General features: G+C 48.6%; 2 protein-coding genes across 2 annotated transcripts; both read right to left on the reverse strand.

Annotated features, from left to right (window-relative positions):
* Positions 1–208: 208 nt before the first annotated feature.
* LOC100339703 (olfactory receptor 2T1) lies at positions 209–1,290 on the reverse strand. Its single transcript, XM_070075707.2, has one exon. The coding sequence runs from the start codon at positions 1,163–1,165 to the stop codon at positions 209–211; it is 957 nt and encodes a 318-aa protein (XP_069931808.2). The 5' UTR covers positions 1,166–1,290.
* Positions 1,291–11,873: 10,583 nt separating this feature from the next.
* Positions 11,874–12,859, reverse strand: LOC149125890 (olfactory receptor 2T6-like). The gene has a single exon (XM_089334613.1). The coding sequence runs from the start codon at positions 12,857–12,859 to the stop codon at positions 11,900–11,902; it is 960 nt and encodes a 319-aa protein (XP_089190739.1). The 3' UTR covers positions 11,874–11,899.
* Between the last annotated feature and the right edge of the window lie 3,259 nt (positions 12,860–16,118).

Consider the following 16,118-nt stretch of genomic DNA (forward strand, 5'->3'; position numbering starts at 1 on the left):
ATTCATTTTGGAGATGTATGAATGGAGCAATGAAAGGAAAGGGATAAGAAACAAAGTAGAGAGGGAGAGATGTCACGAGGACAGTTTTTTTAGTGTTAACTTTTACCCCGTCCCTTGTTGAACTCTTCCTTCCTGTTTCCACGTTTGATGCTAGTGTGGTTGCTGGGACAGTGGTCCTAGTTGCTGTCTGCATGGGCAGGGGTGGGCATCAGAAGTTGCCTCCTGCCACTCTTTGAGAGCCTTTGATTCTACCCAGTGCCCGCTGCAGGGCTCCCATCACGTCCTTGTTCCGCAGGCTGTAGATGAGGGGGTTCAGCAGCGGGGTGAGGATGGTGTAGAAGGCAGACAGCACCTTGTCCTGGGCCGGGGTGTGGTAAGAGCGAGGCAGCATGTAGGTGTACATGGCGGCCCCGTAGAACAGTGTGACCACCATCATGTGGGACGAACAGGTGGCAAACGCCTTCTTCCTCCCCTCTACCGAGCTCATGCGGTGTACCGTAGTCAGTATGCGGGCATAGGAAGCAATCACCACAGAGAACGGGATCAGCAGCATCAAAACGCAGCAGGCGTACATGACGGTTTCATAGAGGGCTGTGTCTGCGCATACCAGCTTCAGGACTGCAGGCGCCTCACAGAAGAAATGATTGATCTCCCGGGATCTGCAGAAGGGAAAGCTCATGGTGATAGGCGTGAGGAGGAAGCCATCCAGGGAGCCCCCAAACCAGGAGCCCGCTATGATCATCCAGCAGACCCGGCGGCTCAGGAGGACAGGGTATCTCAGCGGGTTGCAGATGGCGACATAGCGGTCATAGGCCATGAGCCCCAGGAGGAAGAACTCGGCCCCGACAAGGGTGAGGTAGAGGAAGTGCTGGGCTGTGCACCCCACAAAGGAGATGGCCCTCTGGCCACGCAGGTGGTCTACCAGCATCTTTGGCACAATAGTGGAGATGTACATCATGTCAATGAAGGACAGGTGGCTGAGCAGGAAGTACATGGGGGTGTGGAGGCGGGGGTCAGTGTGGATCAGGAGGATCATGATCCCATTGGCTGTCAGTGCGGAGAGGAAAATGATGGAGATGATGGTGAAGAGCAGGCCTGAGGTTTCCTCACTGCCGAATAGCCCCACAAAGGTGAAGTCTGTGGAAGTCATGTTGGACCTGTCCATGACTCACAGCGGTGCTGAGGGAGTCCAGAATTTTCCAAATGACATAGTAGCATTCCAGGGAATCAGAATGACAACACAGAGATTAATGTCAGGCAGCAAACTTCTAAAAGTTAAAAGAGAACATTTAAAAATATTTTCTTGGTACATGGGACCTGATACCTAGCAACTAGTCTATGCCACATTTTTTTAGTAAATAGGCCATTATTAGTCGATACTTCTTTCCACACATTGGACAAGATGTCAGCTGCTGTGCTACAATGATGCTTGCGACAACACCTGAGCAAGTGCACACAGGAGTCGGTGGTTTGTCAGTGTGTATGTGCATGTGTGTGCTACCTTAAATGCATACATGCGTACACATGCATGTGCCACATTGGATGCATCTGCATGCATTTCTTTGTGTCAGCATCACCATCACCTTCAAAGCTCCCTTAATTTTGACTGTGGGCAGTCTCTCTGCCATGAGCCCAGTGCATGAGTAACCTTCCCCTTGGGCCTTGAGTTGCTGTCTCTATCACAAGATTTTGCTTGGTGTTAGTTCATCTCTATTGCAGACAGAATGGATGGCATGAAATGAGCTGAGCAATGGAGGCTACTCTTACAAATTCATCTATACGAGGCATTCACAGTTCTAGAATTTATGATGTTTATTTTTATTCATTTGAAAGGCAGAGAGAAAGATGGATGAGAGAGAGAAGACACACCCATCTGCCAGTTCACTCCTGTAATGGGCAAAATGGCTAGGACCTGGCCAGGCTGAAGCCAGGGACAAAGAATCAGTCCAAGTCTCTCTTATATGAGGAAGAACCTAATTACCTGAGTCATCACTTCCACCTCCCAGTGTCTGCATTAGCAGGAAGCTGGAGGTGGAACCTGAACTTAGACGCTCTGATAGAGGATGCAGGGTGAAGCTTCTGGCGTCTCAACCACTAGACCAAATACGCACCCCATCCAAGAATTTACTTTATTTTTAATAAGGAAAGTTTAATTTTAGGATATAGAGAGTTAGCATTAGAATTATGATTAGCATTGCAGTTAGCATGATTAGTAATTGGAATACAGAGGAAATCGAGAGGTATACACATGTTGAGCTGTAACCCACCTGTCAGTTTTGGAAATTGGTGCTTCATGATTAAGAAAAGAGGAGTGACTGTGGTTCATGTAACTTAAAGTCATGGTAAAGAAAAAAATATCCATAGGAAACTTTCTGAAAGTAAAGGATGATGTCTTATATGTTTAGATACTAAATGTGCTCACTAGGAAATATTTAATTATGTTGGGAGCTAAACTGATCAAACAAATCTAATGATCCTCTTATGTATTTGAAAAATGTGGGCATTATTTAGAATAATGGTTTTAACATTGCACAAAGCTTGCAGGAAAGGAATTTACAGGGAAGCTGGGACGTGGGTACTCGCATGCTGCAGAACTGGCAGTGATGAGTCTGTGCTGTGTGGCCCATGAGCAGGAGCAGGGTTTGGACCAGGCAGGCTCAGTCCATCCTGTGCACCCTTGCACAGCCCAGGCCTCCATGGTGGCTTCCACACAAATGCACCTGCCATGGGATTGTGGCCAGCTTTCAGCTCCATGCAGTCTTCAGTGAGATTACTGGACGTTAGTCCTGACGGGGAGTGGATCCCATAAGCTATAATCATCAGGGCTATGGAATTTTGGAGTGTAAACTGTCTTCTTGATTTCTTTTTTCCCTAGCTCTGAATGTTTTGTGCTAGGTTTCATGGATTTTCTTGACAACAATTCTATCATCATTTACAATGTGCCTTGTTTCCTTACCCTTGTGAGTTTTCATTCATGGATTGCAGTAAGACCTATGGGGAAACCCACCCAGCTGCAGCGATCCTACTGCTTGCCCCTTCCTGCATTCCAGGTTCAACTTTGATCATCTCTCAAGAGTCCAGACATGGACTGTCTCACACCACCAGAGAGTCTTCTCTGCTCTCGGCCCATGCTCAAGCCCTGGTCTTCCTCTGCTTGCCTTTTCTGTGGCCAGTGTTAACACTGGCGCTAATCCAGATGACTCCTCTGCCTTGCGGTTTGCCTGCCTTGAAATGATCAGTGACACCTACTGCGGGCTCCCTGGCTGTGGAGTGGTGCGGTGAGAGGGCCTGCAGTGCTGAGTCTCCCCTGGGTGCACATTGCTCACCTTGCTCTGGTTTAGTCCACGTGAAAACAGCCAGGGAATGTTCCAAACAATTCTGTGCCTGTATTCAAGAAGCTGCTTCTGAAACGCTATGATAGGCGCACAGTAAAATAAATGTAGAATCAGATGAACCGAGTTCTCCTGGTTGTGACGGTGATCAATTCTGTAGCACTGGACTCCCTGCAGACTCTCTGAGCCTCAGTGTCTGTTTCTGTTAGGTTGAGACAATAACACATTCAGAGCTGAGCTAAGGATTAAATAAGAAATGTGTAGTACAGGTGAAATATTTGTTTCATATTATACATATTTATAATACAAAGTAAAATGATGGTGTTATATAATCACATGTAAATTATCTCAAAACTATTGGTAAATGTGTGAGAATTCCCAGCCTTTCACTTAAGAAAGCCACACTTCTCCTGAAGTGTGTGGAGTTGAGATGTAAGTGTCTCCCGCTCAGCAGGCCTGTGAGCCCAGTGAAGCCCCATGAAGCTACAGCAGCTGGGCTCTGCACTTCCCTCCTTGACCTGCAGCAAATGGCATTTAGTGGAAACTCTCAGAAAAATGTCTGTCTTGCAACTAAACTTGTAGAAACTCCAAATGTCTCTGAGGAACACAGATTTGCTTGCTCTGCAAATGGTGAGGACATAGAAAAGAAAAAGCTATTGGGTAAAATACCCATGGGTTTTAAAGCTAGCCTGCCTGCCTGCCTGCCTTCCTTCCTTCCTTCCTTCCTTTCAATTTATTTATTTGAAAGGCAGAGTTACAGAGAGGCAGAGACAGAGAGAGGTCTTCCATCTGCTGGTTCACTGCCCTGATAGCTACAATTGATGGAGCTGGGCCGACTGAAGCCAGGAGCCAGGAGTTTCTTCCAGGTCTCCCACACAGGTGCAGGAGCCATCTTCCACTGCTTTCCCAGGCCATAGCAGAGAGCTGGATAGGAAGTGGAGCAACAAGGACTCGAACCGGCACCCGTATGGGATGGTAGCACTGCAGGCAGCGGCTTTACCCACTATGCCACAGCGTCAGCCCCTAGAGCTGTCCTTCAGGCTTACTTAAATTGCTCATTGTTTCCTAAGACTGCGCGTCCACAGGAAGCAGCACATGGATACCACCCTGACCTGCACAACTTTCTCTCCTGTTCTGCCCAAGGGGCAGGTTGGGTTAGATCAGGATGGCGCCCATTTCTTCCTCCCACTCACTACAGTCTGAAGTCAGGACACTGTCCCTGCACAGGACGGTGATGATCCCTGACGCTGTCCCTAAATGAAGTGACAGGTGTGAGGGCAGCTGTCACCTGCCTCTGCGTGGCCCAGTGCTGCCTGCACTAGTAGCTGCTCATGCACCTTGCTCCTGGCCCTGCCCATCTGCTCAGGAGCAATTTTCTTCCCGTTAAACGTCCGACCCTCCGTGGGATGGATGAGACAGTACACTTGCTCCTCCTCTCCGTGCCACATTGTGCTGCCTCGTTCCTGTCTGCTTCACCTGCAAATTTGTTGCTGAAATCCTGGAGCCCAAGTGTTCACCCGGGTGAATCTTCACAGTGTCCATTGTAAAATGCCGCGTCATCATTTCTCAGGTTCCTGCAGATCCAGCTCTTCCATATGGAACACACTGGGGCCAGGCCCTCTCTGCTGTTACAACAGTCTGCGTGCTGCTGACTCCGAGCCCGCGGAGACTCACAGTGGAGTTTTTGCACGGGGATCTCAATCCAGCTCAGAACACACTAGTGCAACTCTGAAACTAGATACACAGTACGTGTTCCTGAGTCTTCTCTGGGTTGTCTTTATTCTGCTCAGTATTTCAACAATGGGCTCCTTAAGAATAGACTCAGATTGGAGGAAGAACCACAAAATTGTCAGTTTCCTCAGTCTGGGGGTGACTTGGGGCCAGGTGTCACTGCCAACCACACAACCCTCCTGCCTGTCACAAGAACATAAGGCACAGGCAGGCCTCAGGCGAGGGCCCCGCTGTTTCCGACACAGGTTTCTGCTGTGTGTGAGTACCGGCAAAGCGCCCCTCAAGGGGTCGGTGTCCACACACCCTTCCATCGTGATGGGGCAGTGGCTTGCAGAGTGACTGCATCTCCAGGTGGAAGGCACAGGGCCTGGGCTCGTGTCCAGCCAGCTGCCAGGTCTCAGGCCAGCTCTGTATCTGCCAAGCAGGCACCTCCACTTGGTCATCAGCGCCCTTTCCTGTGAAAGGAGGGCAGGGATACAAGCAGTGTGCCGGGTGGAGACCTGGGGATCCTGGGTGCAGGCTGTGCTTCGGAAGCCAAGCGCCAGCTGTGCCTTAGCCTCTCCATGCCCTCACCCACTCCTGCACAAGAATAACACGCCCTTAGATCAATCACAAAATAACAGTAAACAGAAGCAAAGGGTTTGCTCTAATTCTACGCAGACAGGGAAGCCGGCCTTATAAAGGGAAGAAGGCTGCTTGCCGGGTGCCCTTGTGGTCCTCTCCCAGGCTGAGGCTCACTGTGCCCGTGCCAGGCTCTGCAGTGACCCTGTCGTCCTGCCGCCGACGTGCACCTGTGTCGTGCAGCCCAGCAGCTGCACACAACCCTGCTTCATTTCCCTGAGGCTCAGCCTGAGCGATTCTTGCTTGTGTCTTCTGCGAATGGCTTCCAGAAGCTTGATGGGAGATAGAATCTAAAGATACATTGATTAGGTGTAATTTTTTTAAAAGCAGATGTGTAGGAGAGATCTTCAAAAACTCATGAATGTGCATATAATGAAAAACCTAGGGGTGGACTTCACTTTTTTGAGCCAAAGTAAATTTACCTTGTGATTCTATTTTTCCACAAACCGTTTGCAGTATCCTAAGAGGGGATGTGAATCCACTCATATTGCTACGAAATGTTGAAGAAACTCAGTTATTTGCTCTCAAACAGATGTGCCAGGCGATGCTTCCTGGCACCAGGCCGGGAGCACAGCCCCATCCAGACTGCCACCTGAGGAACCCCATCTGGCTCTCCTTTCCGGGTTTGGAGTCTCAGAAAGGGAGCTGGTCTGATGCTAGGGGAGTCGCTGACTTGCTTCCTTTTAACCAAGAATTTCTCATCATTCAAACTAAACATCAAGCTATTCAACCCAATAGTTTAAAACCTTAAAATAATTTATTTGCTTTTCCCACATCACCTCGTATCCATCTTGTCATGAGTCTATCGCACAGCCTGAGTGCCTGCGGCTCCAGAATCAAAGTCCCACACGACCCCTAGCAGGTGTCCAAGAATGAAGCACACATTCCTAACGTCAAAACACATCTGAATGCCCAGAACGGCTCTTCTGTCACTTCCTGAGTGCCCACATCTGCAGGTGGCCCTTTGGACTGCAGTGCTTTGATTACAAAGAGATCACCAGGCACGGTTTAGGAAAACCACAGCTTACTGCAAACCCAGGAACTCGGTGCAAGCAGAGAAGGCGTGGAGAAACAACAGAGCTAAGAAGTGGAAGAGCTTTGCAGCAAGGGGAAATGGCGATGCTCAGTGAACTTACCTCCTCCTCCGCTTCATACGAGATGGAAATGCCAAGACAACCCCCAGCCGTGGCCGTCCAGGAGAGCCCTCAGGGAGTGGTCACTCTGCATGCACAGGTGTTGTCCACAGTGGCCTCTGAGGACCCAGTCCTTTGGACCCTGCTGCTTGACACAGCTGAGCTATCAACTGAGGGTGGAGTCGGCACAGAGACAGACAGCGGGTTACTGGGAGCTGTTCTGTGATGTGCTTGCAGAAGGTAGAATCGCTACAACAAACTAACAAACACTGTCCCAGCTATCCTGGAACCACTGTGCATTACACAACCCATCACACAACCCTCCTAGAAAGAAACGTGTGATGACACCCACCTGCCATCTTGCTGGGAAATACTCAGCAAAGAGGGACAAGCAGATGTGAAAAAGGAAGAGGCAGGCAGCAGGGTCCCTGGCACAGCAGGGAGTGCACAGAGCCAGAACAGCCAGATGTAAATAGTTTACTGGGAGCTGCGCAACACTGCTGAAAAGAGCAAGCCCCCTCCCCCAAGGGTCTCGGGAGACTTCCATGAGGCAGACGGGCCACAGCTAATGAGCAGGTGATGGGTGCAAGAGAGCGCCTGACACCACAGGAGCACCCTGCTGTCCCCGGTGCTCCGTAAGAGACCTCGGCCAGCACAGCTTCCTTGGGGAAATGTGGGGACAAAGACAGGCATGCAGGGGCAGCAGGAAGTAGCTCCTTTCTGCCGCGCTGTCCTGCCATGACGGTGGTTTAACCGGATCATTTTGCCTGGCTATTCAGGCAACGCTTATCCCCTGGAAAAAGATGTGAAAGCTTACAAATGCTTCCCTCCCCATAAAACCAGGGAAAGTCATCAAAAGCCTCATACGGCATCTACCTTTGCAAAACTGCTTTCCACTGTGTGTGCAGGTGTGTGACGTGCTGGTGTGCTTACACACACATACACATACAACCAAAGAGACTTCACAAAGTGTGTAGGAAATGGACTTAAAAGATAAACTTAGTTTGGCCTAACAAGTTTCTGAAATGCACACATACCTGCGTCCATTCTGTGCATTCTCCATGCATTTTCTGGAATCCCTTCGTGGCTTTTCTTGGATTAGCACCAGCCATGTCACTCGCTGCGATGTGACTGACAGCCTCACAGAGCCGCTCTTCTCATCGAGGCCTGTACCCAGCCCTGTGGGCCAGTCAGGGACTGCTAACTTTCTCCCTGAGATTTGTGATCTGAGGGTGGGTGCTGGCTTAGCAGTTAGGATGTCATGTGGGAGGTCCATATTCCATAACCAAGCTCCTGGGTTCCAGGCTTGGCTCTGCTGCTGATCTCAGCTTTCTGCTAAGGCGCATACTGAGAAGCACCCATGATGACTAGAGCTTTGGTCCCTGCTGCCCATGTGGGAGTCCAGCATGGAGTTCCTGGCCCCTGGCTTCAGTCTGCCCTAGCCTTGTCTGTTGTGAACATTTTGGGGAGTGAATCAGCAGGTGGAAGATCTCTTTTTGTCTCTCTTTCTCTCTGTCTCTCTGCCTCACTTATATGTGTGTGTGTATATATATATATATAAATTATTATAAAGGTTATGATTTGTATGTAGTAGATAGATATGCATGTGTGTGGCATGTAGATATGTATTCATGTATGCATGAGGTGTGTACATGTGTGAGTGGTATATAGAAATGTGTTGTGGTTTAAATATTCATATGTGTGTGTGGTGTAAATATATATGGTGTGCACATGCATGCTCTGGGTACCTCTCACTTTACTTTTGTTTATAATTAAATTTACCCCAAATGTTTATTTATTATTGCTTCTGGATTTTTAAAATATTTATCAGTGTTTATTTATGGCAAATTTGAAGGCTTCTGATTTTTATATATTAATTTACTTTTTAATTTTACTGATCGACAACCTCTAATTAGTAAGTAATTACTATTTAGAGTAATAACATTGCCTTTGCTTACACAGCTATTGAATGCACAAACATAAATATTTCCATTTTTTTCTAAAATTTTGAAATTTTCATAATATGCATTATGTTGTCTAAAATTTTCAAAGCTGTGCCAGCCACCATGCATGGGAATGGGACGTCGTGCCCTGCTTGTGGCTTCAGCAGTGTCACACAAATGGCTTCATCACTGCACGGGGATCCAGCCCAGGTTTGAGACTTGCCAGGTCTTCTGTGGACACAGACCTCACTTTTCAGCAGCTGGTTTCCACCAGAGGAAGCCACAGTCCCGAGATGTGCTCTGTGGGCTCTGGGCACTGATATTCAGCTTTTCCTGCAGACACAGCCAAGGCCGCTCAGCTTCAAATTCTGTCAAAGGCCACGTCTGTCTGGGAACTTAAAGTGAGGCTTTCAGTGCTGGGTGAGAGGGGTGATGTTTCCTGCTATCCTTGCACAGCTTTGATGATCTGAACTACATGACATTTTAGGGCATTCTTGGGGAATGGTACTTGCTATGATAGATAACAACCTTCTAAGAAAAAAATATGGAAGAAAGTATTCCACTCACTCTTGTTTATTAATTTATTTGAAAGGCACAATGACAGACAGAGATTCCATTTGCTTACTCATTCCTCAAATACCTGCACCAGCTAGGGATGGGCCAGGCTGAAGCCAGGAGCCAGGAACTCCACCTGGCCTCCCACATGGCTATCAGGAGCCCAAGTCCTTGGACCAGCATGCACTGCCTCACAGGGTGCATTAGCAGGGAGCTGGATCCAGAGTATAACGTGGTCAAGAGTGGCGCTGGCCCTGAATGGCATGCTTCATCCCCTGCTCTCAGTCTGCTAAGGCTTCACCCTGCAGTGCAGCCTCATCTCCAAAGGCTGTGTCCTCTTGGGGAGAGGGAAGTCAGAGTGCAGGAAAGAGAGTACTGTCTCTCCTGAACACACAGGTGGTGCAGACAGGTATCTCCTGTGCACGGAAGGGAGAGGAACATGTGATGACAAGGAAGTTCTGCAATATCCCCTGTGTGAGACTAAAACCACCTGATCCATGGTCTACAAAACACATGGGATTAACGGCCACCTGACCCTCATCTACAACATATGTGAGACTGACGGCCACCTGACCCATGATCTACAACATGTGTCACCACCTGACCTTCATCTACAATACACAGAAGACTGATGGCAACCTGACCCTCATCTATAACATGCATGAGGCTGACGACCACCTGACCCTCATCTTCTACAACACACAAGACTGACAAACACCTAACCCATGATCTACAACACACGTGAGACTGACGACCTTCTGATCCACATCTACATGTGTGAAATTGATGACCACCTGACCCTTTTCTTCTACAACACACATGAGACTGATGACCACCTGACCCATGATCTACAACACATGTGAGACTGACAACCACTTGATCCTTGATTTGTAACATGTGTGAGACTGATGACCACCTGAACCATGACCTACAACACGTGTGAGACTGACAACCACTGGTATGCAAGAATTATGCACACCAGCCTCACCTCCTCTCCCATCCCCAAATACACATCACCAAACCTCTATACCAAGCCAATTAAACCAACAGTTACACTGCATGCCTGCCCCCTCCTTACTTCTGCCTGGTGACGGTTTCTTGTGGCTTATTGACTGAAATACAGCATCAGAAGTTTTCCTGGTCTCTAGGAAGATGTTGTGAACAACATTATGTTTTAGTACAGATTCAGGTTTAACTCACCAGATCATACAAAGTTCCTTCTTCCTCTCACTATCAGCATATTGCTTGTCATAACTGGTGAGTCACTTTGACACGTGACTGTTAATTAGGGTTGTGGTTCACATTAAGGTTCATATTTTTTGTTCCATGGGTCCGTGAGTCGTGGAAAAGGCTTCCCGTCCTGTGGCCTGCCACTTCTTGTTGTCTGTGGTTGGTCCCCTGCCCTGAATCCTCCATGTTCTGTTTGTCCATCCTTCTCTATCCCCTGACCTTAGCAACCCCGGGTCTGTTTACTGTCTCTTGGCCCCACATAAATGATACTCAGTCATTTCCAAAAGCATCCCAGGTCTAACCTCCAGATGGAAAGCTGGCATTTCTTCCCATTGTGTACTGTTTTCCAGTGCAAACCGGTGTTATAAATGCATGTTGTTCACTATTTCTTTGGGAGAAAAGTGTTGAGATCCACCCCCAGAGTGGCAAACCTTAGCAGACTAGACAAAACTGGATGGTAGCTATGAGGCACCCATTTCTCAACAGTGGTTGTTTGTCCCACAGAAAATACAACATAGTAGAACCCTGGTTTTGCATTTCTACAAAAACTCATGAGTCATTTTTCCCATGTGCAGATTTAGAAAATACTTTTTTTCCAGTTGCTAGTCAAAGAAAGGGCTATTTGGATTTTCTAAATCTGTTTCTTTATGTAAGTATTTCCTTTGAAGTCTTTCGTTTGTTTTTGTTTTTGTTTTATTATTCAAGAGGCATAGAGAGAGAGAACACTGATCTGCTGGTTCACCCCGCGGACGCCTACAACCTATCCCTGACTGAAGTCATGAGCCAAGGACTCCATCTGGGTCTATACCACATGGGTGGTAGGGATCTAAATGCTTGGGCCATCACTGCTGTCCCTCTGGACTGCATTAGCAGGAAGCTGGAGTCAGAAACCAGAGCCAGGTATTGAACATCGACATCCAAAATGGAACACGGGCATCCTAATCATTGTCTTAGCTGCTAAGCCAAATGCCCTTCTCCTGTTGAGGTTTAACAGTGCTTCAGATGTCAGAATCCCCAAATATTCCATCGGTTCCACAAACTGGCCATTTAAATCCTGTAGCCAAAGTCACCGGTCTTAAGAGGACATTGAAGACGGGCTGAGTATGAAACAGTAGCCAGGCATTTAGGGACAGTGGTAACCACGAAATGCGATCAGAGCTGAGATGAAAGAAGAATTGGAACCAGTGGAAACAAAGGAGGAACAAAGCCAAGTCGTGTGTGCAGGGCTCTGGCACTGCTTGAGTGTGGAAGCCAAAATGGAAGCATGGCTGAGCCTGCTTTGACACATCTGGTGTGGTAGCTGCCGCAGCACCAGTGGCGCTGTACTAGAATGAGCTGTGGAACAGGTGCAGTTCTAGAATTCTTTCTTTGCAACACCACAGGCCCCTCGGTGTCTTGCCACAACCCTCTTGAAGGCCCCTGCCACGTCCCTGTTGCGCAGACTATAGATGAGTGGGTTTAACAGGGGGGTGAGGATGGTGTAGAAGGCGGAGAAGACCTTGTCCTGTGCTGGGGTGTGGTAAGATGGTGGCAGCATATACGTGTACAGGGCGGCCCCATAGAAGAGCGTCACCACCACCAGGTGTGAAGTGCAGGTGCCCAAGGCCTTCCTCTGGCCCTCCACGGAGCTGAGCCGGCGCACAGTGAGCAGGATCCGGGCATAGGATGCTACCACCACGGAGAAGGGGAGCAGCAGCATCGCGACGCAGCACACGTACATCACCATCTCATAGGCGGCTTTGTCCCCGCAGGCCAGCCTCAGCATGGTGGGCGCCTCACAGAAGAAGTGGTTGATCTTGTGCGAGGCACAGAAGGGGAGCCTCATGGTGAGGGGCGTGAGGAGGAAGCTGTCCAGAGCCCCACCAGACCATGAGCTGGCCAGGATGAGCCAGCAGACCCGGCGGCTCATGAGGACAGGGTATCTTAGTGGGTTGCAGATGGCCACGTAGCGGTCATAGGCCATGAGCCCCAGGAGGAAGAACTCGGCCCCCACGAAGCCCATGTACAAGAAGTACTGGGCCGTACAGGACACGAAGGAGATGGTGCCCCGGCCCAGCAGGTGGTCCACCAGCATCTTGGGCACGATGGTACAGATGTACATCATGTCAAGGACAGACAGGTGGCTGAGCAGGAAGTACATGGGGGTGTGGAGCTGGGGGTCCACGTGGATCAGGAAGACCATGACCCCATTGGCCAGCATGGCCGAGAAGAAGATGGCACAGATGATGCTGAACAGGAGCCCAGCGGCACTGCTGTGAGGGAAGAGGCCTGCCAGGGTGAAGTCCCCAGAGAGGGTCCTGTTGCTCTCATCCATGGCACTGAGGCTGAACTGGGGGCAGAAGAAGAGAAGCGTGGGGTTAAGGAGAACCGCGAAAGGCACAGGGGGCATTTAGGGGTTTGTGCAGGTGCAGGCGCTGTCACAGTGAAGTGCTCTGGTGGCTGGTGTTGGGCACTCTACGTGATGTGGGTGTGCATCTGGTTTCCTGCCCATTTCTTCTTCTGGAAGAGGAATTTGGCAGGTTTCCCTGGTGTGGTGGTGAGGATATTTGACAACTGATGCTCCAAGTAAGCTGCTTTAATGACTGTGGACCATCTGAGCCTGGGAAGGGATTCTTCACCTGGAGTGGACTCCATGTATTTCAATAATTTTATTTATGTTCTTATTTTTAAATTTTACTGTTTATTTTTATTTGTTTGAAAGAGCGAAGAGGAGAGAGAAAGTGTGTGTGTGTGTGTGTGTGTGTGAGAGAGAGAGAGAGAGAGAGAGAGAGAGGAGAGAGAGGAAAATTCATTCACTGGTTCACTCCTCAAATGCCTGAAGCAGCTGGGGCTGTGCCAGGGAAATCTAGGAGCCCAGAGCTCAAATCATGTTTCCCATGTAGGTGGCAGGGAGCCAAGTGTTTGGACTATCACCTGCTTCCTATGAGGGTGTGCATTTGCAGCAAGCTGGATCAGACATGGAGCCAGAACTTGAACCCGTACACTCTGGCATAGGATGTGGGCATCTCAAGCAGTGCCTTAAACCCCGTGCCAACTGCCCACCCCACTTATTGAAAATGTGGATACGGCAGCACCATGATTGATGCAATAAATTCAAATCACCAAACAATTTAATAAGATGCTTGATTGAATGGGGAATTTTGGTGACAATTTTAGAACATCATTCCCAACTGGAAGTATCATTCCATTGTAGACACAGCTGCAAACTACAGGGAACTGAAGTGAATGTGATAGCTGTGTCACCTGTTGATCATCAACCATCCTTGGATTCCTCCACTCTGTTGCCGATTTCCTGTTGGTTCATATACATGTACTCACAGAGAGTCCAGTGCCATGTTTTCAGGCCTGGGAGACTGTAATAAATAAAGGAACAAAGCAAAATATTTCCATGTGATTTAGGAGGAAGCCAATAACCAAGCAACTAAAACATACAAGGGCTGGCCTGTGTCACAGCAAGTTAGACTGCTGCAGCTCGTGATGCCAGCACCTGGATTGGAGTGCTAGTTTGAGTCCTGGCTGCTGTGCTTCCCATAAAGCTCCCTGCTAATGGGCTTGGGAGAGCAATGGATGATGATTCAAGTACTTGAGTCCTTGCCATCTGCATGAGAGACCTAGATGGCATTCTGGGCATGTGACCTCAGCCTAGACGAGCTCTGGCCAATGCAGCCATTTGGGGAGTGAACCTGTGGATGAAAATCTCTCTCTCTCATTCCCTCTGCCTCTCCCTCTGTCTTCTCTCTCGGTTGCTCTGCCTTTCAGATAAATAATTCTTTAAAAAGAAGACATACAAATAGCCAACAGATATATGAAAAATGTTCCTCATGGCTAGTTATCAGGCAGATGCAAATCAAAACCACAGTGAGCTCTCTCTCACTCCACTGAGAATGTCTGCTATCAGAAAGACAAAAGATAAGACTCTGGCAACAACCTGGAGAAAGGAGACTGCTTGTCCACTGTTTATGGGAATGCAAATTAGCCCACCATATGCAGAGCAGTGTGGCGATTCCTGAAGAAAACATTAAAAGCAGAAGCTCCAGATGTTGCAGCAATCCCATCACCATACAAACCCAAAGGAAAAGAAAACCCAGCACCAGGGAGACCCCAGAATGCCCATGTTTGTTGTAGCACTATCATGATAGTCGAGACACAGAATCAATCTCTGTGTCCCACAGTGGAAAGAGGGATACAGAAATTTCGGAGGCATACACAATGGCATACTATTAATCTATAAAAAGAACAGGACTTGGCACTCGCTGCAATGCAGATGAACCTGGGAGACACTATGCTTAGTGAAGTAAGTCAGACACAGAAAGACAAGCACTGAATGATTTCACCAGTTTGTGGAACCCGAAACAGTTGATCATAAGGAACAGAGTGCACAGTGATGACTGGAAGCTGGGGGTGGTGGAGGCGGGGGATGGGGACAGTACAGGATGCACATGAATAGGAGGAGTGATTGCTAAGGCATCAACACCCTTTCTAGTGGTGCAACCAAAGGGAACACCTGACGTAAAGCACACAAGACGGGGACCCAGGGAGGGAGACAACTGCTTTGCCAGTTGTCTTCTGAGTTATTAAAATGATAGGATCTCAGAATGTTCTTCCCCTTCACACAAATATTTGTCAATACTGAGAATGCTCAGAACCAGGTAAAAGACATGAAAGATGATCTTCTGGGTAAATGCATTCCAGGAACAAGACCATCCTTGTTCAATGTTAACCTCAGAGTAAGACACCAATAATCATTAGCACTGCAGGGATACCCAGAACCTGCAAATAACTTAGTTATCAACACACTTTCCAGGGAGGCATGTCTTACACATCTCACTCATACCTTGAAGCTGCATAAAAATCTTAACTCCTCACCAACACTGAAACTGAGAATCTTGCTCAATGGGGAAAGATGGGCACTAATCACTCCTCAGTTGGGAAAGACCTATGACCTCCCCACCTTTGACCTTTATAGGTGCAAGGTGTTCGGGTGTGGACTACTCAGGAAAGGGTTGGCTGCACCTCTCTGGGCAGCTTCTGGGCTGGGGCAAGGTCTTCTATGCCCCGTCTCACCCTCCGAGGAAGAAGAGGAAGGTTTTCAGGTAGACCAGCAAGCACAGTGCCTGGAGGAGCATTTTCCCCACAGTGAGTGGTGAAAAACATGCAAGCTTGCTAGAAAGCTAACCTTTTTCTGTCCGAGTTTTCTAGGACAGACACAACTACAAAGCCCAGCTGCCCATTAGGGAAGGGTGGTGAGGGAGAACGAGGGGATGGTGGGTTAGTCTGTCCCCATCCGTCTCACCTGTGGTCCACAGCGGTGACCTGGAGACTAGAAGGGGCCAACAAGGCTGGGAGGAGCCAAAGGGCCACAGAGCAGGGGACCTTCAGGATACTCAGGTAGGGCACTGCTTTGCCTGCGGCACTTAAACAGTACTGGGAGGAACAGTGACTGGAGAGACAGCAAGAATCGGCTGATGGCGTGAAACTGTACCTTGCGTGAGGACAGAGCTTGAATAGCCCTCCAGGAACACAGAGAGATGGATGCTCAATGTTAAGAAGAAAATAATAGACATGGAGTAATG

The sequence above is a fragment of the Oryctolagus cuniculus genome, chromosome 6, assembly GCF_051225735.1.
Source record: "Oryctolagus cuniculus isolate XC-2025 breed Fujian yellow rabbit chromosome 6, ASM5122573v1, whole genome shotgun sequence".
NCBI lineage: Eukaryota > Metazoa > Chordata > Mammalia > Lagomorpha > Leporidae > Oryctolagus > Oryctolagus cuniculus.

Coding starts and splice junctions, on each gene's coding strand:
- LOC149125890 (XM_089334613.1), bottom strand. CDS start 12,859: ATGGATGAGAGCAACAGGACCCTCTCTGGGGACTTCACCCTGGCAGGC.
- LOC100339703 (XM_070075707.2), bottom strand. CDS start 1,165: ATGGACAGGTCCAACATGACTTCCACAGACTTCACCTTTGTGGGGCTA.